We start from the raw sequence: 25,502 nt of genomic DNA on the forward strand, positions 1-25,502 counted from the left end.
AGAAAGGTACACTGAAATTGTGGGAGAAATGAGAGGGAAAGGCAGATTATGGAGGGCCTTGTAAGATGGGGTAAAGACTTTGTGTTTTATTCTAAGTATGATGGAAATCATTGGAACATTTCGAGAGGAGGGGTAACATCTAAATTATGGTTAACAGGTTCAATCTAGATGCTGTGTAGAGAATAGGATGTATAGGAAGCAGGAGTAGAATCAGAGAGACCAATTATGAGGCTATCAAAGTAATCCAGGCCAGAGATGATGGCTGCTGAAACTAGGATGGAGGCAGTGGAAGTGATAAGATGTGTTTAGATCTGGATATATTTGAAGTTAGAGCTAAGAACCAACAGAACCTGCTGAGGAAGTTTTATAGGGTATGAGAAAAAGAAAGAAGTTGGAAATTATTCCCACATTTTTGGTCTGAGCAACATGGTGCATGTTAGTGCCATTTACTGAAATGGGAAACATTGACAGAAGGAGCAAGTTGAAACAGGATATATATCACTGCCCTCATTTTATATATGGGGAAACTGAGGTGTAGATAAAGAGTTTTGATAAGCTTTGGGCTAGAATCCTGGTTGTCTTATTGCCAGCCTCAGATATTTTTGAAATAAGTGTTTCAGTTATTTTTGTTATTAATTTTACTTGGATGATGATAAGTCATGTTCATTTAAAAATTCTTTGTAAAGAAGAGCCTGAGCAAGGATGTTTTAGGAGTCTTTGAAATTTTATGTTTTCCAGGGTGGTAATGGTCACAGAGCCTAGCACCTTGTAGACTATGGAGTACAGCTGACCCTTGAACAACATGGGTTTGAGCTGTGTGGGTCCACTTATATGCAGATTTTTTTCAGTAGTAAAGACTACAGTACTACACGATCTGAGGTTGGTTGAATCCACGGATGTGGAACTGAGGATACAAAGGGCCAGCTATCAATTATGCGTGGATTTTTTCACTGCACAGAGGGTTGGCATCCCTACCTCCACGTGTTCAAGGGTCAACAGTAATTATTTGCTAGATTAAACTGAAAGAAGATTCAATCTCATCTTCAACCTTGACATTGTCATAAGGGCATGTATTTGTCTTTTAGTTAAGATAAATTGCATGAAGTGGAAATTGCAGTTTGTCTTTCAGAAAATAGTGGTTAAGACTAGGAATGATAAGATATAGGTTTGGACTTTAGGTCTGCCCCTTACTCTCTGCGTAACTTTCAGCAAATCACTCTACTGTTCTCAGCCTAACTTTTCCTGTCTGTGATTTGGGAATAATACCTACTCATCTCTTATAATAACTGTGAAGATGAAAGAAGATCATGTATGCTTAACAGTGCTAGCACACACTGGCACATCAGACATGCAATAAAAATTGTGGAGTCTTAAACCTCAATAAAGCTACAATGAAATATTTACATAGTTGAGAGAAATTTGTAGTAGAGAAAGTTTGTGGGAAAATTCTATTCTTAAACACATGTTGCTTTTTTCCCAAAATTATTATGTAAATTAACACACATGTTATAAAGAATCTATTACTGAAGATAAATATTCATGTTTACTTTACAGGTATTGGTTTGCCTTGAAAAAGGGTTATCACGTGGCTTTCAAGTACACCAGCAAAACGGATAACTTCGTGGAAGAACAAATCGATCCTCATAAAGAAGTTATAGATAGGGTGACAGATTTGAGCATGCTCAGGCTATTTGAGACCTACCTGGAAGGCTGCCCACAACTTGCTCTTCAGCTCTACATCCTTCTGGAACATGGTCAAGAAAATTTCACTCAGTGTAGGTCTTTCTTAATAGCCTGTGTTAGATGGATGCCACTGATATTTTATGTCAACTGTGTAACTCTTTGGCAGGTTTTAGAATTATTTTTATTGTTTTTCTTTTTAGAATTATGTATTTTTTTTTGAAAAAGAAGTACATGGTTCAAAGGTACTTTGAGGTATATAAAGGTATACTGTCTCCCTCCCCCTTCTTCCTTTCCCTTCCTTTGTCTGCCCAGAAAACAAACTATTTTTTTTGAACATTTTTTATTTATTTTTATTTTTTAATAGATCTTTATTGGAGTATAATTGCTTCACAATACTGTGTTAGTTTCTGTTGCACAACAAAGTGAATCAGCCATATGCATACACATGTCCCCATATCCCCTCCCTCTTGAGCCTCCCTCCCATCCTCCCTATCCCACCCCCTGTAGGTCATCGCAAAGCACCCAGCCAATCTCCCTGTGCTATGCTGCTGCTTCCCACCAGCCAACTATTTTACATTCAGTAGTAAAACAAACTATTATTGTCAGCTTTCTGATGATTCTTTCAGAAAAAAAAATGTAAAAGCCTATCTTTCTCTTTCCTTCTCTCTCTCTCTTTTTTTTATAGAAATGGTAGCATAAAAGCCATCTTTGTTTTTTGCACTTAACATATCTTGGAGATCTAAACATATCAGTACAGAAAAAGCACCCTCATTTATTTTTCTTATCAGCATAGTATTACAAATTATGGATGTATCATGAATTATTTAACAGGCTCCCTCTTTATGTTAATTTAGGTTGTTTCTAATATTTTACTGTTGCAAAAAAGCTGCAGTGAATAGTCTTATGCATGCATTCTTTTGCATGTGTGAAGTTTAGCCATAGGGTAAATTCCCGGAATCGCAATCATTGGGTGAAAGTGCAAGTGCTACAAAACTAATGAAAGTTTTGCAAATCGGTTGATATGTTGCTCTTTTATAGCAGATTTCCTCATTAGGGTTAAATGTACATTTTTAAAGGACAATTTGGTATTTCCATTAAGAAAATCTTTTAATAGGTGTTTAGTTTGAGATGTTAAAAGAACTATTTATTTGCTAAAAATAGTCCCAGTTTTCATTAGTGACTAGGATTCCATGCAGACTTGGATTCACCTCAGAGTAACAGATTGTCTTCTCCCCTGGAGTTCCCTCTATGCTAGACTCACCTGTGAGAACACTTCATTTCCCCAAACAGTCTTCTTGGTCCCAGTTGCCCACAAACCTCTAGATTGTAGTCCCTTCTAATATTTTTACCTTTACTTTGATTGTTAGTGCACCACTGAAATGAACCTACTGTGTATGAGACCTCTTTTTCCTTGTGATGCAAAGAATTTGTGGGTTGGGATTTATTAGTCCCTGAAGCTAAAGTTCAGCATATAGAGTTTACAACCTGTATTATGGTAGATCTACTGATGTTAACTGTGGCTGCTTCTGTGTGGTGGGATTGTGAATGATTTTATCTATTTCATCTTCCTTATACTTTGCTGAATTTCCAAATTTTCTACAGTAACTATGTATTGTTTTGATAATCAGGAAGAATAATTCAAAATGTAAAAAAAAATCAGTTTATATATAGAACTACTTCAGAAGACTGAACAAATTCTTTTATCCTTGTTCCTTCTGAAATCATGCTAAAGAGGAGAGTAACAAGTAAAAACAGTATAAGGACAAAGAGAATGCAGAGTAGAATAGCAGATTAGAAATGTCAACAAATATTTAGGAGATGGAAAGCAGTTAGAAAACTTGGGTTATTCAAATCAGTTCCACCACCACTAAAAGGCTAGATTATTTGAATCAACTCTCCCCCTGAAATTATCTAAAACAATTGGTTAAGTATTTTCAAAAGTCTTCATAAAAGCTTAACAGAATCTGATACAACAGGCAAAAATATGCATGAAAGTGGGAATGCAGCAGGGTTGAGTAGGACTGTGAAGGCTTTATACCCTGAGGGTTTTTACTGAACCTTATAAACAAGCAGATTCAGTTTTGATGGCTTCCCAGGGTGTGGAGGACTGGAGACAAAACTCAGGGTCTTCACAAGGGAGGGACATCTGGTAGAAAATCCTAATCCGTAAAACTGGCACTCCAAAAGTCACCCTCCTCAGGGTAAAAGTGAAGTTACCTACCTCTAAATGAAACTTGACTGCATAAACAGAAATAATACTATGTGGCTAAGAAAAAGATAGAATGAAGACAAGCAGTAGCATGAAAGTCAGGTGGAAGATGGATGGAGTTAAACTGTTTTAAATTCCTTGTATAGTTCAGGAGAAAGGTAAAGCAAAAGTGGATCCGCGTGTAAAACAAAAACAATTAGAGAGACCCTATTTTTGAAAAGAAGAATGTAATATTAGGAAAACAGAATTATGTTAGTGTGCTTGGGCTGCCGTAACAGAATACTATAGACTGGGCAGCTTAACCAACAGAAATATATTTTCTTACAGTTCTGGAGACTAGAAATCCAAAATCAAGGTGCCAGTAGGGTTGGTTTCTCGTGAGGACTCTCTTTGGGTTGCAGATGGCCACCTTCTTGCTGTGTCCTCACATGTCTTTCCTCTGTGTATGGAGAGAAAGAGAGATCTCTGGTATCTCTTTCTATTCTTACAAGGATACCGGTCCTATTAGATTTGGGCCCCACCTTTACAAACTTGCTTAACCTTAATTGTCTCCCTAAAGTTCCTATCTCAAAGTATAGTCACATTGGGGGTTAGGGCTTTAACATATGAATTTTGGAAGAATACAGTTCAATTCATAAAAGACATGAAAGTAAGCATTTTTTTAAAAATAAAATAAAGAACAGTAAATTACAGGGATAAGAAAGCTGACCAATACCACAAATTTCACAAGAGAAAGAAAAGTAATATATTTTTATTATTTTAATACTCTTTTATCTAATTTTTTTGGCTGTGTACTCTGATTGGGTTTTTTTTTTTTTTTGTGGTACGTGGGCCTCTCACTGTTGTGGCCTCTTCCGTTGCGGAGCACAGGCTCAGCGGCCATGGCTCACGGGCCCAGCCACTCTGCGGCATGTGGGATCTTCCCGGACCGGGGCACGAACCCGCGTCCCCTGCATCGGCAGGTGGACTCTCAACCACCGCGCCACCAGGGAAGCCCTCTGATTGGGTTTTGATTTGATAATGATTTTATGATATAATTTCCACAGAGAGAAAAGAAAAATTCAATCTTTTTTTCTAGCATAGTTAATAGAAATTAGGTTTTTGTTTATCTTTAATTTAGAGAAGTTTCAACTTCACAAAGTATTGATAATATTATAAGTATATTTTTTGATTGTTGTCACATTTGGGGACAACTCTACCAGTGTCTTCAATAATGTGGTATAAGATCAGAGTATATCAAGATTTTTTTTGATGAAGTAATTAAATTTTAAATACTGTTTGAATTGACAACACTTGTTTATTGTCAGTGTCTCCTTTAGTGAATAGTGGGAGTCTTTTGTTTTCTTTACTGGTGTCAGTAATGTCAAATCAGAAGAAATTAATAAGAATCTGTATAGATGTGATTGGGCAAGGTCATTTCATATCGGGAGAAACGCATAAGCAAAGGCGTGGTTTGACAAAGACAAGGAATTCCTTTTGGATAGAGTATAATGTACAGATTAGATTAGCAAAATGAGGAGAAAAGATATTGGAAACAGGTAGGTAAGTGGGAAATGGGAAATAACGTCAAACTAATAGTGCCAACTGGATGAGGATAGACCATCATGCCTTAATATTAAGGATTCAAAGGCCTGTTGACAGCAAGATAGTGAAGTGTTAAGATCAGGCAAACTACTTGAGAATCCTAGATCTGTTACTTACTAATCAGAATTATTCAAGCAAATCTTGTAAACATATCCCCCTAAACCTAAACTATTCTCAACTCAATTTCCCTTTAGCCAGATCCCCAAAATGACCACAGCTTGCTTCAATGCACCTAGGGAAAATGTGAGAGAGGAAAAGTAAGAGACAGGGAATTTTAGCAACTGCAATGAAAATACCTTATTTTTCCAACTTTTATAAAATATATATGACAAAGTGAACACATTGCCAGGGCTTTGCCAGGCTTGGAAGGAGTCTGGGCAAGTGTAGGTCCCTGAAATTTAAGCTTCACTACCTTCATGATAAATCTACCTGTGAGGTAAAAATACTGATTAACTTTAAACTTTGATATGTTTGATATGCATGTTGTGATTTCTAGGGAAGCCATCAAAGAATAAAAACAGCATATCTCTGAAAGATGTGGGTTACTAGATTGAAAGGTTGATAAAAACGGCCCATACCAAGCCCATCATTATAACATTTCAGAGACGCAAAGATGAAGATAAGATTCTAGAAGATTTGAGAGAAAATAAAGATCATTTAAGGATAGGGAAATTGAATGGCTTTGAAATTCTTAACCATAACACTTGAGATTAGAATTTAATAGATCAATGACTTCAAAGTTTCAATGGAAAACATTTTTAAACTTTGAATTCTATTTCTGTTGAAACTGTGTATCAAACATGAGGGTAGAATAAAGACATTTTGAGACATACATGGTCTCAAAAGTTTAGCTTAGGTACAACTTTTCTCAGGAATGTCTGGAGAATGCTTGATCAAACCATGAGAACGAAGCAAGAAGGAAATATTGGAACAGGAAACAGGAAGTCAGCACTGAAGAGAGGTGAAGGGAAGTTCTGGGAAGACAGGAAGCAAACCTTGACAGCAGCCACCTTTAAGCAGAAGGATCATATTATTAAAAAACAAAAAACAAACCAAAAAACCCTAATAGATGTATATAGGGGAGTTTAATTAATTAATTTGAAGAATTTGCTGAGAAATACTGTTGAGTCATGAAAAACTAAGCAAAGTAAGTAACAATGAAAAGTTTTAAAAGAAAGGAAATATGATCAGAATGTAGTACTTGGCTGAGCAGTCAAAGAGGCTGTACTTATGTAGTCATAATAAGGTAAACACTGGATATTGATTTTACCAAAAATTGTGATGTTACTCTTTTGGGTAGAAAGAGAGAGAGGAAAATGGAAGGAGGGTGTGTATATATGTGTGCATGTGCAAAAATTTCCCCTTCCCACGTAGGAAATTAATAATCAGAGTCTAAAGTAGATAAGAAATAGCACAGTATGTGTTTTATTTAGAAATATGGCAATACATGTCAGAAGTAAAGGTAGAAGAGTTGATAGTAATTTTTTCTGAGGGTCATGGCTAAGAGGTGAGAAGGGGTAGAGCAGTCTACTGCTATTTTCTTATAAGTTCTTTAGCACTTACCAACTTTTAAAAACAATGTATATGTACTGGTTTGGTAGAAATTAAAACCAATTATAAAAAAGATATCACAGGGAAATTTAGGGGAAAGTGATGTTTTAATTCAAATATTTTTGAATTAAAGAAGAAAGAAAAGAAGCCCAACTAATTGTGCAGTTCAGAGTGGTATATGCTAAAACCAGGAGAGTTGACAAAGACATTTATAATTGTCTTCACTAGAGGATCTATCTTAAGTCTGCCTTCCTATCCTAATATATAGCCCTCCAGTGAGGCTGAATGGGAATGATGAGCATTCTCTATTTTACTCCAAATTATTTCCTTCTAATTCTCTAATATCTTTGCTTTCAGTTTTATAAGTCCCCAGCTTTGAGTTCACATCCTTCTACTCTACCATCTTGAGCTAATCTCAGTCTCCAGCTTTGAGAGTGGGGCTAATGACATGCCTTTCCAAAGTAGTAATGAACTTACTTTTCTGTTATTTGTTGGGGAAAAAATGGGATAAAGGTGCCAAGCCTACAGAAATTTGTAAGTTTTAGATCATGTTTGTTCATTTGATCCATCATCTTAAAGATATGGGAAATTGAGCTGTTGATACCTCATACTTACATTAAATTTTCTGTTTAACCTCTCTCCCTTCCTTTCTTCCTGCCCTCTTCTCTCTCATGATGTCATTTCCTAGTGAATTAGGTATATGCCCAAGGTCAAAGCCAAAAAGACTGGAAAAGCTAGGACTTTAACTGTAGTCTCTTAGAGAACTTCCAGAGTATGCAGTTTCCATTGTACCAGTTGCTCAATAAAATTTGTCCAGTGAATTTATTCACCATCTTATAAAGCAGTCTAATGTAGTGGTTAAGCACACCAACTTTGGAATCAGGCAAATTTCAGTTCAAATCTCATCTCTCTGAAACTTGGTGGCTGTGTGACTTGGGTCAAGAAATGTATATATATTCTCTAAGCATTAATTCCCTCATATGTAATATAGGAATATTAATATCTATTTCAAAGGATTAAATGAGATGAGTATATAAAGTACCTGATGTGTTTATGGGTGTGTATATACAGATGAAGCATGTATGGCATATAGTAATTTAATATTGCTATTATTATTCCTATAACTATATCTTAAAAAAATTTTTGTTTTGTAGATGCAGCCATCATGGTCTCTTGCGGTGCTATTTCTTGGTCGACTGTTGATTATCAAGTAGCTTTAAGAAAATCCTTACCTGATAAAAACCTCCTTAATGGACCCTGTCCTAAACTCGTATATCTCTTTTACAAGTTGTTTACATTATTATCTTGGATGTTGAGTGTTGTGCTTCTTTTGTTCTTAAATGTTAAGATTGCTTTATTCCTGTTGTTATTTCTTTGGTTTTTAGGTATATTGTGGGCATTTAAAGAACAAACTGATTTTTGTGCTTCCATAGGTATGGAATTCATATACAGGATTGTTGTTGGATTCATTCTTGTCTTTACATTTTTTAATATTAAGGGACAGAATACCAAATGTCCAATGTCTTGTTATTATATTGTAAGGGTATTGGCCACATTGGGGATATTGATTGTGTTCTGGTCTTACCCACTCTCTATTTTTAATTCAGACTATTTTATACCTGTCAGCATCACTATAGCTCTTACTCTTCTCCTTGGAATTATTTTTCTTATTGTTTATTACGGGACTTTACACCCAAACAGAAGTGAAGAAACAAAACTGGATGAAGCTGATGGAAAACCAGTTCAAAGAGATTGTAGAATGAAGTATTTCCTAATGGAATAAGGTATTCACTTAAGAGATATGTTTTCTTATTTTTTGTTTCATTGGTTAGTAAAGAAAAAGTTTGTGTATATGTGTGTTATGTCTTATTTTTGCCTTCTCTAATTTGAGGGCAGTTCTAGTACATTAATTATGTATGTTAGAGAGTATAATAATGTTCTTATTATCTAAGTTAATTTCTCACTTGGTTTTGAAGATCTTGGGTACTTAGATATATTTGCCTATGGCCTGGTATCTTGAGCCTGAACTGAAAGAAATGGTCTCATTCCCATAATTAGAAGGCTGGAATTGAACTTCCCTCCACCTTTTCCCTCATTGTTTCTGAGCTAAAACTGATGTACTCGTAGTGGGGAAATAAAAGGAAGAGAAGAGCAGGATACTCATTCTTCTTTCCTCTATTTTCTTGATTCAGTGAATATATTTTGAGTTGGGGACAGATTGAGTAGAGGAAAAGGAAAAGGAGGGAAGAGGAAGAAAAAACAGAAAATTGACCGTTTTAACCCATCTTAACCATTTTTTTTTTTTTTTTTTTTTTTGCGGTACGCGTGTCCCACCGCTGCGGCCCGTTTGGCTGCGGAGCACAGGCTCCGGACGCGCAGGCTCAGCGGCCATGGCTCACGGGCTCAGCTGCGCTGTGGCACGTGGGATCCTCCCAGACCGGGGCACGAACCCGTGTCCCCTGCATCGGCAGGCGGACTCTCAACCACTGCGCCACCAGGGAAGCCCTCCTTCTTTTTAAAGGATGGATAATATTCCATTGTATATATATATGCCACATTTTCTTTCTTTATCCATCAGTGGGTTGCTTCCACCTCTTGGCTTTTGTGAATAATGCTATAATGAACATGGATTTGCAAATGTTTCTCCAACAACCTGCATTCAACTCTTTGGGATATATACCCAGAAGTGGGATTGGTGGATCATATGGTTTTCCTATTTTTAATCCTTTGAGGAATCTCCATACCGTTTTAGTATAATGTCTGCACCATTTTACAATCCCACTAACAGTGCACAAAGATGACAATTTCTCCACATCCTCACCATCACTTATTTTCTGTTGTTGTTTTTTGTTTTTGTGGCGATAGTGGCTATCCTAATGGGTATGAAGTGATACCTCATTGTAGTTTTGAATTGCATTTCTCTAATTATTAGTGATATTGAGCAACTTTTCATATACCTGTTAGCCATTTGTGTATCTTCCTTGGGGAAATGTCTATATTTGATAAGGGGTTAATATCCAGAATATAGAAATAACTGCAACTCAACAACAAAACACCCAAAAACTTGACTAAAAACTGGGGAAACCACTTGAAGTAACCAAATCATATTTAAATAGTTTTATGTATTATTCCTTCTAGTAAGAACTAAATTTTGGTCCTAGGAGTAATACGTAAACCAGTTGTGTTAGGTTGAACTCCTGGAAATAATGACACATTTTCCATTGAATTATCCTTTCTTTTTCAGTTCTTTACCCTTTCTTTTCCTTGGGTCAGCTCTTAATGAGTGAGTCCCCAAACAATAGCCTTCTCTATCACCAAGATAAAAAAATGTCCATTTCTATATTTAGTCTTGTAACTTACTATAAAATTGCTATATAGCTTTTGGGAAGAAGGGTTCAACTACCAAAGCTATTAGAAAATAATAAGTATGTTAAGCATTAACTCTGTGCCTAGCATTCTGTTAGGTACTGTTGTGGATACAAAACAAATGTAGAATAGAGTTATGTTCCTTGAGAAGGTTACGTACTGAGCATTTATAGAAACTGACTTTCTGAATGTTTACTGTTTTCAATTTTGATTTTACAGTAAATGAAACAAATAAATACTGAATAACAGAAGTGGTTATATTTATATACCTACATAGAGTATATAAAACTCAATCAGATGTCCCCTGCACTACTCTTTGAGAAAGTTAGGCAATGTGGAAGAACCATTTATTCTTGCAGGAGCTAGAGAATCTAGAGTTTACTTTGGGCACATGATCTTGGTATGTGTGAACCGCACTTACCGTATTTCTCCCTCTCTCTGCATGTTTTAGTGTGTATGTATACATGTATATTTGAGACAGTGAAGATGGGAAAAGTTAGGCTCATTTAGCAGCACTTGAGTCAGAACCTTTGAGTCATAAAAGACCAAAAGACTTTGAGTCATAAAATGAAAGTGCTCTTTATTCCTTCCTAAAGATTTAGATGTCCATGTGTTATTTCCCTTCAGCCACGAGAAATTCTTTTAGCATTTTCTGTTTAGGTTTGTTGATGATGAATTCTTTTTTCTTTTTCCTTTATCTGAACATATCTTTATTTCTCCTTCATTCTTACAGGATTATTTTTGCTGGATATAGGGTTCTGGGTTGACAGTACTTTTTTCCTTTAAGCATTTTAAAAAATACATTTATTTATTTTATTTATTTTTGGCTGTGTTGGGTCTTTGTTGCTGCACACAGGCTTTCTCTGGTTGCAGTGAGCGGGGGCTACTCTTTGTTGTGGTGTGCGGACTTCTCATTGCAGTGGCTTCTCTTGTTGTGGAGCACAGGCTCTAGGCAGGCTTCAGTAGTTGTGGCACGCAGGCTCAGTAGTTGTGGCTCGCGGGCTCTAGAGCACAGGCTCAGTAGTTGTGGCACACGGGATTAGTTGCTCCGCAGCGTGTGGGATCTTCCCGGACCAGGGCTCAAACCTGTGTGTCCCCTGCGTTGGCAGGTGGATTCTTAACCACCTTAACCCTGTGCCACCAGGGAAGCCCCTTTTCCTTTAAGCATTTTAAAGATAATTCAACTAATTTCTAGTATTCATTGTTTTTGTTGAGAAGTTAGTAATAATTCAAATCATTGTCACTCGATATGTAATTTGTTATTTTTCTCTGGCTGTTTTGAGATTTTACCTTAGTTTTTGGTTTGCAGTAGTTTCACTACTATGTTTATGGGTATAGCTTGTATTTATCCTACTTGGGGTTCTCTGAGATTCTTGAAGCTGTCATTTTACCATATTTAATGTTTCTGGTATTCTTCACATATTCTTTCTATCACTTTATCTCTCTTCTTGGACTTCACTAACATGTGGTAGACCTACTGATATTATCCCATAGACCCCGAAGGCTCTGTTCATTTTTTCCAATTTATTTTCTCAGTCCTTCATATTAGATTTGTCTTCAAGTTCACTGACTTTTTCATTCATTCATTTAATCTGTTAAGCTCATCCAATGAATTTTTTAAAAAAAATTCAGATATTTTTATGTTCTAGAATTTTCATTTGGTTCTTTTTTATGGCTTCTATTTCTCTGCTAAGATTTTATATTTTTCCTTATTAAGAGCATGTTTTCCTTTATATCTTTGATAATACTTATAATAGATGCTTAAAATCCCTGTGTGTTGATTCCAATATCTGGGTCATCTCAGGATTGGTCTCCATTAATCACCTTTTCTCTTGAGTATGGGTTACATTTTCCTGTTCCCTCTTATGTCCACTAATTTTGAATTGTGTCCTGGATGCTATGAGTGGTGCACTTTAAATCCTCTTGATTGTTTTTTAGGGGAGTATTTTTTTTTTAGCAGGCATTTAACTTGAACTTTAAACTCTAAACAACCTTTATTTGTTTAACCTTCAGTGTACTACTTGGAGCCTACTCCTCATGTATATATAGTTCAAAGTCAGTCAGAGATTGGGGAAGAGTTAATATATGGAATGAGGCTGTCTCTGTGTTGGCTGTCTCCTTTCTAGGATTTTCACCATCACTTTTCAGTTGCTGTGGTCACTCCATACTCTGTCCTCTGGGACTTTAAACCATTAAGACTGCAGCTTTTCTATCTGGGTTTGTGTACACAGTGTACTGACTGGGGTCTATCTTCACTCAGTGCCATTCCTTCTCCCCAATGTTGACCGCTTTCCAATGTCTGCCTGCTTTTTTGCTGTCAAGTGTTTTCAGGTAGTTTTCTTCATATTTTGTCCAGAGTTTACAATGGTTGTTTGTGAGAGAGTTTAAACAGTGGGAGTTATACCCTTTTATTAATCAGTAACATTTTCAGCAATCTTTCTGTAATGTTTGTATTCTTTCTGTGATATTTGCTTAAAATGATGTGTAAATTCCTTTTGTTTAACATTTAATCCTCTCATATCCTTACTTATTTGACCCTCACAAAAAACTGGGCAATATAGTTATTATTATTATCACTACCCTTTAGCTGGGAAAAGCAAGCCTCAAAGAATTTAAGTAACTTACCAAAGTTCACACAGATCAAATCTCATAACTTTTGACGTCAAGTCTAGTTTACTTTCATTCTGTTCTTTATCTGATAAATAGGTGAACTGACCATCAGCAGCCTAGAGCTGTACTAAATTAAACATGATTTTAAAACTATTATTAAATTACTTATTTGCCCACAAAACAGTTTTTTAAAAGTCTGGCCCCAGTATTTTTTGGCCTTAGTTCAGCATGGGGCTGAGGTTGTGTCACTGATAGTTTGAATAATTCAACTAACAATATATGTAATGGGAAGTAGCAATTTATGTAATGGAAAAATGGGTAGGAATAATATACATCTACTGAAGAGTCTGAATATTAAATGCCCCATCCAAACCTGGCTTGAATATTCATTCCATTCAACAAACATTTTTCCATTGATTTTATATCAAAGAAACAATGTAGTAGTTAAGCACACCAACATCGATCCTGGATCCTGGTCAGATGTTTTGGCTAGTTAGCAAGCTCTTAAAGTGAACTTTTAATATCGAATTAATTTACCTTTATTCATTTTATCCTATTTTCTATATCATTCAGTTATAGATTTATAGCACTTTTAAATCCCCCACCAACTAAGTGTCAGCTTTTTCTAGATTATTCTGCACATATGAAGGGCCTAGGAATAATTATGAATAATTATGAGCAATAGTCTCATAAAAGAGCACTCATATGCACTGCCCTAGTCAGGGTTCTCCAGAGAAACAGAAACAATAGGATATATATGGATGCCTGTAAGAGGGGATTTATTATAAGAAGTAGCTCACGTGGTTATGGAGGCTGAAAAGCCCCACCATCTGCTCTCTGAAAGCTGGAGAACTATGAAAGCCTGTGGTGTAATTCTGTCCAAGTCTGAAGGCCTAAGAATCATGGGGCTAATGATGTAAACAATGATCTGACTCCAAAAGCTTGAGAACCTGGAGAACCAATGTCTGAGGACAAGCGAAGATAGATGTTGTAGTTTGAGCAGAGAGAGCGAATTTGCCTTCTTCTGACTTTTTGTTCTATTTAGGCCCTCAACAGATTGGATGACACCCACGCACACTGGGCAAATGCTTTACTCAGTTCACCAAATCAAATGCTGATCTCTTCAAGAAACACCCTGACAGACACTCCCAGGAACAATGTTTTACCATCTATCTGGGCATCCCTTAGCCCAGTCAAGTTAACCCATAACATTAACCATTACATGCACCTATATACTTCCACATTTACTTCAAATACAAATAGAATGCTTCCCTTAGACTAGTGGTTCTCAAATGTTAGTGTGCATCAGAATCACATGGAGGGGCCATTAAAACAGGTTACTGTACACCATCCACAGAGTTTCTTTTCAGTAGGTCTTAGGTGGGGCTTGAACTTTGTTATGTCTAAGAAGTTCCTGGATGTTGCTAATGCTGCTTATCTGCCCATCCGGCTTTGAGAACTGTTGCTGACTTTTGAAGGCAACAGTTATATATCACTGTTAATAACTAGTTCTAAAATAGCCACTAGGGGGCAATGGAACCACAGACAAATTGGATGTGCAGCTTAATAGGTTCCCTGGTTTATGCTATCAGTTACAGTATTGGCGCAAGCCATAAGAAAACCGAAGCCAAACATTAATTTCCTGTACAATATCTTGAGGCTCATTCTCAAGTAATATAAATCAAAGCTTGTCTTTATGATTGCGGGGGTCATAGAAGTATAATGCAATTCTAACTCTGGCTGATGCCTGTTTCGTGATCACAATAAATTAAAAGTTGGACTTTTCTAAGTGGGCCTTTGCATATATACCTAGTAGTTTTGGGGGTTAACATGAACAATTTGTGGTTTCCCAAAGAGACTACATTTTGATAGTAGGTTTAGTTTGTTATGGAGATAACTCTATACTTAAGTGGTATTTATTGTTTTAAGACATGCACTTTTTATTGTGTGAAAATGAGACCTAAGTACTTTTAAAAAAATGTTAAACCTAGTATACACTAACCTCAATTCACAGAACATAAAGATTCACAGAGTATAGGGAATTTGTAATTATTTTCTCCTAGATATATTGTTTGATGGTACAAAAGGACTAGAGAAAAATCAAAAGATGTAGTTCGCACGGTGGTGTTATGTTTTCTTTTTCCTTTTTGCTTTGAAAGCCCAAAGACCTGAGTTATTCCGTGCCTTGACATTATTACCTGGATGACCTTGATGATTTAATCTCTCTAAGTCTCAGTCTCTATATATGTAGAGCGAGAATTATATAATACAACTATCTCTCTGGGCTGCTGTGAAAAATCAGTGAGATACTATATATGATAGTATTTTATAGATTGTAACTATCTCTGAAATTTTCTATTTTTGACATACTTCCACCAGCATGCAGTATATTTTGAACTTGGTTTTGATGCCATTGTTATACCTTTGTAAAATTGCTTCCACACGTATAAAATAGTAATACTCATATAAAAAGTTTGGAATTATATGGCAAAGAAGTTTAATTTTTTTGCATGTAACATTTTAGTTTTTCATTAGTTTTTTCTTGTGTGGTAAGTATTGTTCCTAATATGTAGAAAATATAATCTACAGGGACTGCTAAATACAACTAATTAGTACTGAAATCAGGATGAAGCTTAAATTGCAAATCATTTTCTGGCCTTTGGAAGTATACATGAATATGTGTGTGTGGGGTGTAGATGTGTGCATGCACTTAATGAATGGTAGGATTTCATTAAATATTTGTTGGTAAGTATTATTTCTCTTATTTTTCTGGACCACAGAACCCCTTAGTTATGGTTGCTTTACGATTAAACATTAGTTTTACTTATAGTTTTTGTTATGTGTCTAATAGTATGCTTGCTAACTAGACTATAAGCTTGTATAGATTGGGGATTGTATTTCTGTGCCCGCTTGGAGGTCTTTACATAGAATTTTCAGGAGTTTCCAATAGCAACAAAGTACTGTTACTTTTTGTGAACCCCTGGAAAAGTGAATATATCTCATTCAATAGACTACTAGGAAAGTCATCTTATTCCTCTTCGGAGCGATTAATCAATCCAGCAGTTTGTACTTCTGAGCGCGGTCTATGTATTCAGCACGGTGGTAGGATAAGGCTTAGTAAATACCTGTTTCTTAATTGATTGGTCACCACTCCAGAGAGTGATTTGTGTGTTTTGGTGTTCTATGGATAAAAAGCACTTTTTAAAAAATTGTGGGAAAATTACTGTGGTAGTCTGTTCTTTTTTTTTTTTTAACAGCTTTATTGAGATATGTCACATACAACTCACCTACTTAAAGTGTACAGTTCAGTGTTTTTTAGTATATTTACAGACATGTTCAACCATTACCACAGTCAATTTTAGAACATTTTCAGCACCTCAGAAAGAACTTCAGTACCTTTATCACACCTGTGATGGTTAATTGGTGTGTAGATTTGGCTGCGCCAGAGTACCCTGATATGTGGTCAAACATTATTTTGGGTTTTCTATGAAGATGTTTTTAGATAAGATTAACATTTAAATAGGTAGACTTGGAGTAAAACAGATTGTTCTCCATAACATGGGTGGGCCTCGTCCAGTTGAAGGCCCGAATAGAGCAAAGGACTGACCTCTTCCGGAGCAAAAGGGAATTCTGGCCTTTGGACTTGAACTACAGCATGAGCTCATCTTGCTTCTCCAGCCTGTTGGCCACCCTTCAGATTTTGGACTTATCAGCTTCTATAATTGCATGAGTAAATCCCTTAAATCTTTTTCCATATATACACATCCTATTGGTTTCATTTCTCTGGAGAACACTAACTAATAACCCAGCCTCCCCAATCCCGGCCTCCCCATCTTCCCTTCCACTGCTCCAAGCCCTAGGCAACCACTAATCTACTTTCTATAGATTTTCCTATTCTGGAATTCCATGTGAATGGAATCATATGTGGTCTTTTGTGATTGGCTTCTTTCATTTAACGTAACATTTTCCAGGGTCATTTATGTTGTAGCATGTATCAGTGCTTCATTCCTTTCTATGTATAATAATATTCCATTGTATGAATATACCACATTTTGTTTATCTAGTTGTCCGTTAATAGATGTTTAGATTGTTTCCACTATTTGGCTATTATGAATAATGCTTCTATAAACATTTGGTACAAGTTTCTGTGTAGATGTATGTTTTCATTTCTCTTGGGTATATACCTAGAAGTGGAATTGCTGGGTCATATGTTTGATTCTTTGAAGAATTGCCAGACTGTTTTTCAAAGCAGCTGCACCATTTTACATTTTACTGTCAGTAGTGTATGAGGGTTCCAGTCCCTCCACGTATTTGCCAACAATTGTTATCTGACTTTTTGATTTTAGCTATCCTAGTGGGTAGAAATGGTATCTCATTGAGGTTTTGATTTGTATTTCCCTGATGATGAATAATGTCAGGCATCTTTTCATACAGGTATTATTGGCCATTTGTATATCTTCTTTGGGGAAATGTCTATTCAGATCTTTGCTCAATCTTTAACTGGGTTATTTGTCCTTTTATTATTGATGTGTGAGGTTTATTTATATGTTCTAGATTCAAGTCTCTTATCAAATATATGATTTGAAAATATTTGCTCCAATTCCTTGATGGTGTCTTTTGAAGCACAAAAGTTTTGAATTTTGATAATGTGCAATTCATCAATGTTTCCTTTTGCTACTCATATTTTTTTTTTTTTTATAAATTTATTTGTTTGTTTGTTTGTTTATGGCTGCGTTGGGTCTTCGTTGCTGCTTTCTCAAGTTGCGGCGAGGGGGGCTACTCTTCATTGTGGTGCGTGGGCTTCTCACTGTGGTGGCTTCTCTTGTTGCGGAGCATGGGCTCTAGATGTGCGGGCTTCAGTAGTTGTGGCTTGAGGGCTCCAGAGCGCAGGCTCAGTCGTTGTGGCGCACGGGCTTAGTTGCTCCGTGGCATGTGGGATCTTCCCGGACCAGGGCTTGAACCCATGTCCCCTGCACTGGCAGGCGGACTCTCAACCACTGTGCCACAAGGGAAGCCCTGCTACTCATATTTTTGGCGTCATACCTAAGAATCCTTTGCCAAATCCAAGGTTGTGAATATTTGCCATTATGTTTTCTCCTAAGAGTTTCATAGTTTTTGTTCTTACCTTTATGTCTTCAATCTATTTGAGTTATTTTTTGTATATGGTGTGAAGTAAGAATCCAATGCCATTCTTTTGCATGTGGCTATCCACTTGTCTCAGCACCATTTATTAAGAAGACTAGTCTTTCTCCATTGACTGGTCTTGGCACCCTTGTTGAAAATTAGTTGGCCAAAGAGGTATCGGATTATTTCTGGACTCTCAATTCTATTCTATTGGTCTGTATATCTGTCCTTGTGCTAGTACCACACTGTTGTGATTACTGTTGCTTTATAGTAAGTTTTAAAATTGGGAAGTGTGAGTCTTTCTAGTTATTTCTTCTTTTTCAGGGTTGTTTTGGCTATTCTGGGTCCTTTGCAATTCCATATGAATTTTAGAATCAACTTGTCAAAGAAGTCAGCTGGCATTCTGATAGGGATTGTGTTGAATCTATAGATTAGTTTGGTAAGTATTGCCATCTTAACAATGTTAAATCTTCCAGTCCTTGAATGTAGGATGTTTTCCCACTTATTTAGATCTTTAATTTCTTTGAACAATTTTTTTATAGTTTTCAGAGTGTAAATTTTATGCGTTTGTTAAATTTACTCCTAAGTATTTCATTCTTTTTGACGCTATTGTGAATGGAATTGTTTTCTTGATTTCATTTTCAGATTGTTCATTGCCAATGTATGGAAATACAACTGATTTTTGTGTATTGATCTGGAATCCTGCAACCTTTTTAAACTCCTTTATTAGTTCTAATAGCTTTTTAGTGGTAGGATTTTTTAGGATTTTCTATATACAAGAGCATGTCAGCTACAAATGGAGATAGTTTTACTCCTTCCCTTCAAGTTTGGTTGCCTTTTCTTTTTCATGCTTAATTCCCTTGGCTAGAACTTCCCATACAGTGTTGAATAGAAGTGGTAAGAGCAGACATCCTTGTCTTGCTCCTCATTTTAGAGGGTAAGAGTTCAGTCTTTCACCATTAATTATGATATTAGCTGTGGGTTTTTCATAGATGCTCTTTATCAGGTTGAAGAAGTTCCCTTCTATGCCTGGTTTGTTTAATGTTTTTATCAGAAGGGATGACGTATTATTTTCAAATTCTTTTGAGATGATTATGTGGTTGAGATGATTATGTGATTTTTGTTTTTTGTTCTATTGATATGATGTACTACCTTAATTGATTTCAAATGCTAAACCAACCTTGAATCCTTGGAATAAATCCTAGTTGGTCATGGATCTTCTTTCACCTCTCCTTCTGGTATTGCCTGTATCTGTATGTTGGCGTGCTTAGTGGTTTCTCACATTTCTCTGAAGCTCTGTTTATTTTTCTTCCTTCTCTTTCCTCTCTGTTCTTTAGCTTACATAATCTCTATCAATCTGTCTTCAAGTTTACCATTTTTTTCTTCTGGTAGTTCAAATCTATCGTTGATCCCTTCTAGCAAATTTTTATTTCAGTTATTGTACTTTTAACTCCAGAATTCCATTTGGTTCTTTTTAAAAAAATTTCTCTCTTTATTGGCATTCTCCATTTGGTACAACACTGTCAGTATTCTTTCCTTTATTTCTCTAAATATGGTTTCCTTTAGTTCTGTGAACATATTTATAATAGTTACTTTGAAAAGTTTTTACGTTGAATCAGGCATTTGGTTGCTCTCATAGGAAGTTTCTGTTGCCTTTTATCTTTTTTGGAGTAGGGGGTTATAATTTCTTGTTTCTTTGCATGCCTCATAATTTTTATTGGTAACTAGACATTTTAGATAATATGTTGTAGCAACTCTGGGCACTGGTCCCTTCATTCTGAGGCTTGTTATTGGCTTGCTTATTTGTTTAGTGATTGGCTGGATCATTTTAGTGACGTCATCCTTCCCCCACCCTCCACCCGCAGTATTAAGCCTCTGATGCTGCTAGGCACAGCTTTAGGTTTGCCCACAGTCACTTTGGGACGACTGCAGCACTCGTAGGGGTCTTTTCCTCTCTGTCCCTGACCACACTCAGCTGTTAAAACTCTAAGTGTTGGCTGGTTGCTCTACTTTTTACAAAACTGCCCTGGAGCATAAATTGCTCTACAAATGAATCCAATCAAATTATGGCTTTTTGGACAGAAAAGTTTCTGAGATCAGTGTTTGATATTTGTCTGACCCCAGAAAGACTCCTCCTAGCTGTCTTATTGCCCAGTTCTCTCCTGCAAATTAGCCAGCCTACTCTAAGCTTTTTCTTTATTACACACAGAAATCTCCTCCCAGGTGCCTTTCATCACAGCCTCCACTGTTCTTGAGAGTGCTCTTAGGTTAATTTCTCCAAGCTCTGTTGCAAATGAAGTCAGTTTCTATGGGAAGAGATCAGGAGCTATCTGTTGATGACTGCTTCTCCCCCAGGTAAAATCTCTGAGCCAGGGCCCTGGAGCTGAGTGGGGAGGGACAATGGCAAGCTTCTCTCTGTGTGATAGCCCCACTGCCTCAGTTCCATAAGTGGGAGTGGGGTGAAAGTAGGGAGACCCCACCTCTTGACTGCGCTTGCCTGAGACTTATCCCCAGCAACAGGCAGCTGGGTGCAAGATGAGGAACACTGAAGTCTTGCTAACTCTCAGGAAGAAAGCGCTAAGAGGGAGCCCTGTGTTTCTGGCTGCAGGAGTCTTGAGTGGAGTGTCTGCTTCATTGTGCCGGTGTGGAGTGGGGAGAGTGGTCTTGATTCAAATACCACAGATTCTCACCTTTCTTCTAGAAACTTTCTTAGGTTTTCTTGAATAGATGTTTCTTCATTTGCTGTTTACACTTAGGACCACTTCCAGAGGCTTTAATTGCTTGCTTTTTAATAATTCTCACAGTTTCACTAGGGAGTGATTCGGTGGAGCTCTTCATGCCGACATGCCACTATTCACAGCAGTGTGTTGTTCTTGACAACTGTCCACTAGCCTGACATTATGAAGATTCATAAAACTCAAGCCAATAAGACAGTTCCTTGATCCATTGTGGGAATTCAGGGCCCTTCAGGCACCCATTTAAACATAACTCTTCTTCATAATGGAGCTGCTCAGATAACTTGAATCTAGGATGCTCTAGGAGACCCAGCTCCCACTTCAGTTCTTTCTATCTTTCTAAACACTTTTCTATGATACAATGGTAACATTTTTTGTCTTTCACAAATAACAGCTGTATTTAGACAGTGTCCTTTTTAAGTCAGTCAGTCTTGATGACATAATTTCTTGGGGTTGAGATTAGAGTAGTTCAACAGTTAGCATTTTAAGTTGTCGCTCAGCCTCTTGTTTATATTATCAGCAGTAGCCAAGCCAGCAGGCTTGGGCAGTGCAGTTAGAGTAATAGCAGAGCACTGCATGTGTGGCCTTACCCTACTGGCATTTCACATGGAGCTGCCTGGCTAGTCAAGAGGCAAATCCCTGATGTTCTGGCCTGTGTTACTTGTGATGGTTAGGGATGAATTGTGTAGAGGTCTGTCTAGCAGTTTGTGACAGGCAGAGATCTCTGAGTTTCCACTGCTAAATAGTGATGTGTAAACAAAAAGGGCAGAAGCCCTTTTTGACTGTATTGTATAGGGAAACATAAAATTTCTATTTCCGTCACGGAATATACTCAAATATCTTAAGTCATATGTATCATTCTCTCTATAAAGGAAAAGATACTTTGCCTACCTAGAAAGCAAAACTGAGTCAGTTAAGGACTTATATAACAAGGAAAAATTTAAAATAGTTAGAGATAGTTTTAACAAATTTGGCAATATTGGTAAGAGACAGAATTCTTAGGTTTATGCTAATCACTCAGGTCTGATTTTTCTACATCTTTCACTGGGATTTGAAAATCAAACGTCAAGAAAATTTCCCACTCTTGGTTATAATATGCAAATGCCTGCTTTCATTAAATACTTCATCCCCTCCCTTTTCATGATTAGTACATTTGGGCTATATAGGGACTTCCAAAAGTCTTTAGAATTAAGTCTTTCCAATTTTCAGTTGAAATGGGTTTGTTGTTCTGCCAGAATTGTCTTGCCAACTGTTTTCTTTCTGGTAATGAAGAATATAAGCTTTTATCAAGGAATTTTTCATCCAGCTCAGGTCCATGCAATGATACAGCTGAATGTGTATTGGCCCAGGTACACCAAGCATTGTTAACAGGACTCACTTCTTCAGGAAATAACAGCTATTTTAAAAGGGGAGTGGAGGACAAGGAAGGGAAGGAAAAAAAGCAAAAGGAATCACTTTTCTAAGGACATAGTTCAGTCATGGGATGTATGCAGATGAGATTTTTTTCCCTTTTTATTGTGAGGAATGTTTGAAAATCATCTGTCTGACAGATCGTACATCATTCTTAACCTTGTCCTTTTAATCCAACAGTAAATAGAAAACAAATGTTTTTTTTTCCCCTGGAAGGTATGATCATGACATCTTGCAACTTACATTTTTAGTAAGTTAAATTAAAGATAATAAGCTATTTTTCCTTCTGTCATTGTGTAGGAGCGGGACAGCATTCCGAGGAGTTGTTTTAATTACCCTATTGGTATGTACTGTGACATCTGGTGGCATTGGTGAGCTTACCTGATGGACCACAAAGAACCCTGATTTATGAACCCATAATTGGGTTTCCAATAAACATTTGTCAAAATAATGTATTAGTTCAAACCAAAGCCTTCTCTATTTATTCATATAAAAGAGCACTTAACTTTCAACAAAGAATTGCCTATCATCAAAAACACTCTATAAAGGAATCCGATTTAGGAAGACACGATTCTAGAGGGTGACTGCTCAAAGAACACAGCTTATTTTAACTCCTTAGAGGACTTAGTGTTCTAACTTGCTTGTTTTCACCATATTCCTTCATGTTTTTAAGTTCAAATAAAGATTTTAGTATTCACTTGTTAAGGTACTTGTTACAAAATGAATCTAGTGACTTAAAAATACTTATTCAGTTATGAATCTTTAGCAGGTATCATAGCTATTTCAAATTCTGTGATGACAACATATATCCATTCTTATTCAATTTACTTCTAAGTAAGAGCAAAACATACACTGCCCACATACTAGTTTGTAAATTGCTAAGGCTTCTGATAAGGGAATCGTCATTGATCTTTATTTTAAATTTTACTTGTTTACTCTTTAACAGATTAGTCTTTGTTCCTGTTGGAGTTTCACATCAATAAGTAAGATATGTTATTTACACAGCATGTGTACCTTGGAGCCTTCACTCTGTACATTATTTTTTATTTTTTGTGGCACGCGGGCCTCTCACCGTTGCGGCCTCTCCCGCTGTGGAGCACAGGTCCCGGACACGCAGGCCCAGCGGCCATGGCCCACGGGCCCAGCCACTCCGCGGCATGCGGGACCCTCCCAGACCGGGGCACGAACCCGCGTCCCCTGCACCGGCAGGTGGACTCTCAACCACTGCGCCACCAGGGAAGCCCGCTTTGTACATTATTATAAAGCACCTTATGAAGCATTATTCTAGTATTTACAAGTTATTATCCTCTTTTTTGTTATGGTATACATAACATAAAATTTACCATTGTAACTAGTTTTGAGTATCCAATTCAGTGGCATTAAATACTTCACAATGTTGTGCAACCATCATCACTATCTACTTCCAGAACTTTCTCATCATCTCTAACAGAAACTCTGTACCCATTAAACAGTAATTCTTCATTCCTCCCTCACCCTGCCCTGGTAACCTCTATTCTATTTTCTTTATGAATTTGACCATCCTAGGTATCCCATGTAGTTGAATCATACAATATTTGTTCTCTTGTATCTGGCTTCACTTGTAATGTTTTCAGGGTTCATTCATATTGTAGCATACATCAGAATTTTATTTCTTTTTATGGCTGAATAATATCCCATCATATGTATAGACCACATTTTGTTTATCCATATCTGTCAATGGACACTTGGGTTGTTTCCACCTTTTGACTATTGTAAATAATGCTACTATGAACATTCATGTACAAATATCTGTTCGAGTCCCTGCCTTCAGCTTTTTTGGAGTGGAATTCCTGCATCATATGATAATTCTGTGTTTAAATTCTTGAGGAACCTCACTATCCCCTTTAAAAATTTATTAAAAGTGTCATTCCTTATGCTAAGTATTGGAGTCATCCTAAGTCATGATATTATTTGAAAAAGTTAATTTATAAACAGGTTGAGTTCAGCTGTTCACATCAATAAGTATTTAAAGAACATTGATCATGTTCCAAGTAGAGTTCTAGCCATTGAGGTCACAAAAATAAATAAGATAAGGTCCCTGATCTTAAGGGGTCCTTATAGTCCCCGAGTCTTAGGAAATTCAGTCACTAGTAATATTCTCAAGTCTGCTGTACTTTATTTATTTGAGTTACGAACCAGAAATAAGTTTTTCGTGCTCTTGTTATCCTTTTAAGAAAAAATATAGAGGCACTACTGAAATTATGCACCATATGTGGTAGATTTTGGGTAAAGAAAGGTTGATCCTGAATAATCTTGTGATCAGATCCAGAATAATTTTGTGATTGGAGGATGTAAAAAGGGATTTACATGAAGGAATCTCAGCTTGGGGTCTGTGAGAAAAAGATTAGAGAGGGAAAACTGTGGGATGTAAGGTAAATTAAGGGGTTCCCACTGGTATATTCTCTACCTATAATTTGGGGGAAAGATTAATACATGTAGGGGTGGAACATGGTTCACCACTGCTTCAGAAGAATGGTGATTAATTTTGAAAAATGTCCTGAGGCAGTGGTCTTGCTTACTTATACTTGGTCATGGGACCTTCTGGGCCTTTGTAGGATAGAGCAGGGATCATTCAGCTGAAGTTCTTTAAGAACCTATGGGTATCCTGTCAGTTTGTGCTCTGCTACTTTTCAGCATTTCTAGAGATTTGGGTTTGAGGTCAGAATCCCCCTGTAGGCTTCACCTGAAATAGAATTTATGATTGGCTGCTCTGGCCCTTGGGAGGTCCCAGTAATGTTTTCCTTCTATTTATAATAAATAATTTTCATAAACAGTGCATGCATTCAATTTATAGGTGTTTGAACATTTTAGCCTACATGGAAATTTCAGATTAGAAATTAGGAAAAAGCAGATCTGGAACTTATTGAAAAAAAATAAAAAGAAATTCTTTTTCTCCTGCCATCTTATAGTATCAATAAGTATAAGGCCAGTGAGCTGTCTCCGTCTCCTATTTGAAGTACAAATGCAAACAGTGGTGTTGCTGCGGTTCAAATTAGTCTTCAAGTGTGTTGGGGGAGGGGAACTTATGCCCTAGTCTTTTGTTGATCTTGAGTATACACTGGCTGATAACTGGTGAGCTGGATTTAGTGGACTCCATTTCTGGGTAATATATTGGCATTTGCTTCCGAAATCTGCAGTGGATACAACTCCTGTAAATTTAGACTCAGCTTTGTCAGGACCTGTTGGTTCAT

General features: G+C 36.8%; 1 protein-coding gene across 1 annotated transcript in view; it reads left to right on the forward strand.

The window, feature by feature from the left end:
- Nucleotides 1-25,502, forward strand: part of XKR9 (XK related 9) — a 39,486-nt gene that overhangs the window by 10,143 nt on the left and 3,841 nt on the right. Inside the window, exons 2-3 of the mRNA XM_004280583.3 lie at nucleotides 1,555-1,775; nucleotides 8,182-8,811. Coding sequence (XP_004280631.1) covers nucleotides 1,555-1,775; nucleotides 8,182-8,810 — 850 coding nt within the window. The 3' untranslated portion in view covers nucleotide 8,811. The remainder of the gene's footprint in view (nucleotides 1-1,554; nucleotides 1,776-8,181; nucleotides 8,812-25,502) is intronic.

This window comes from Orcinus orca, chromosome 17 (genome assembly GCF_937001465.1).
Source record: "Orcinus orca chromosome 17, mOrcOrc1.1, whole genome shotgun sequence".
Taxonomy (NCBI): domain Eukaryota; kingdom Metazoa; phylum Chordata; class Mammalia; order Artiodactyla; family Delphinidae; genus Orcinus; species Orcinus orca.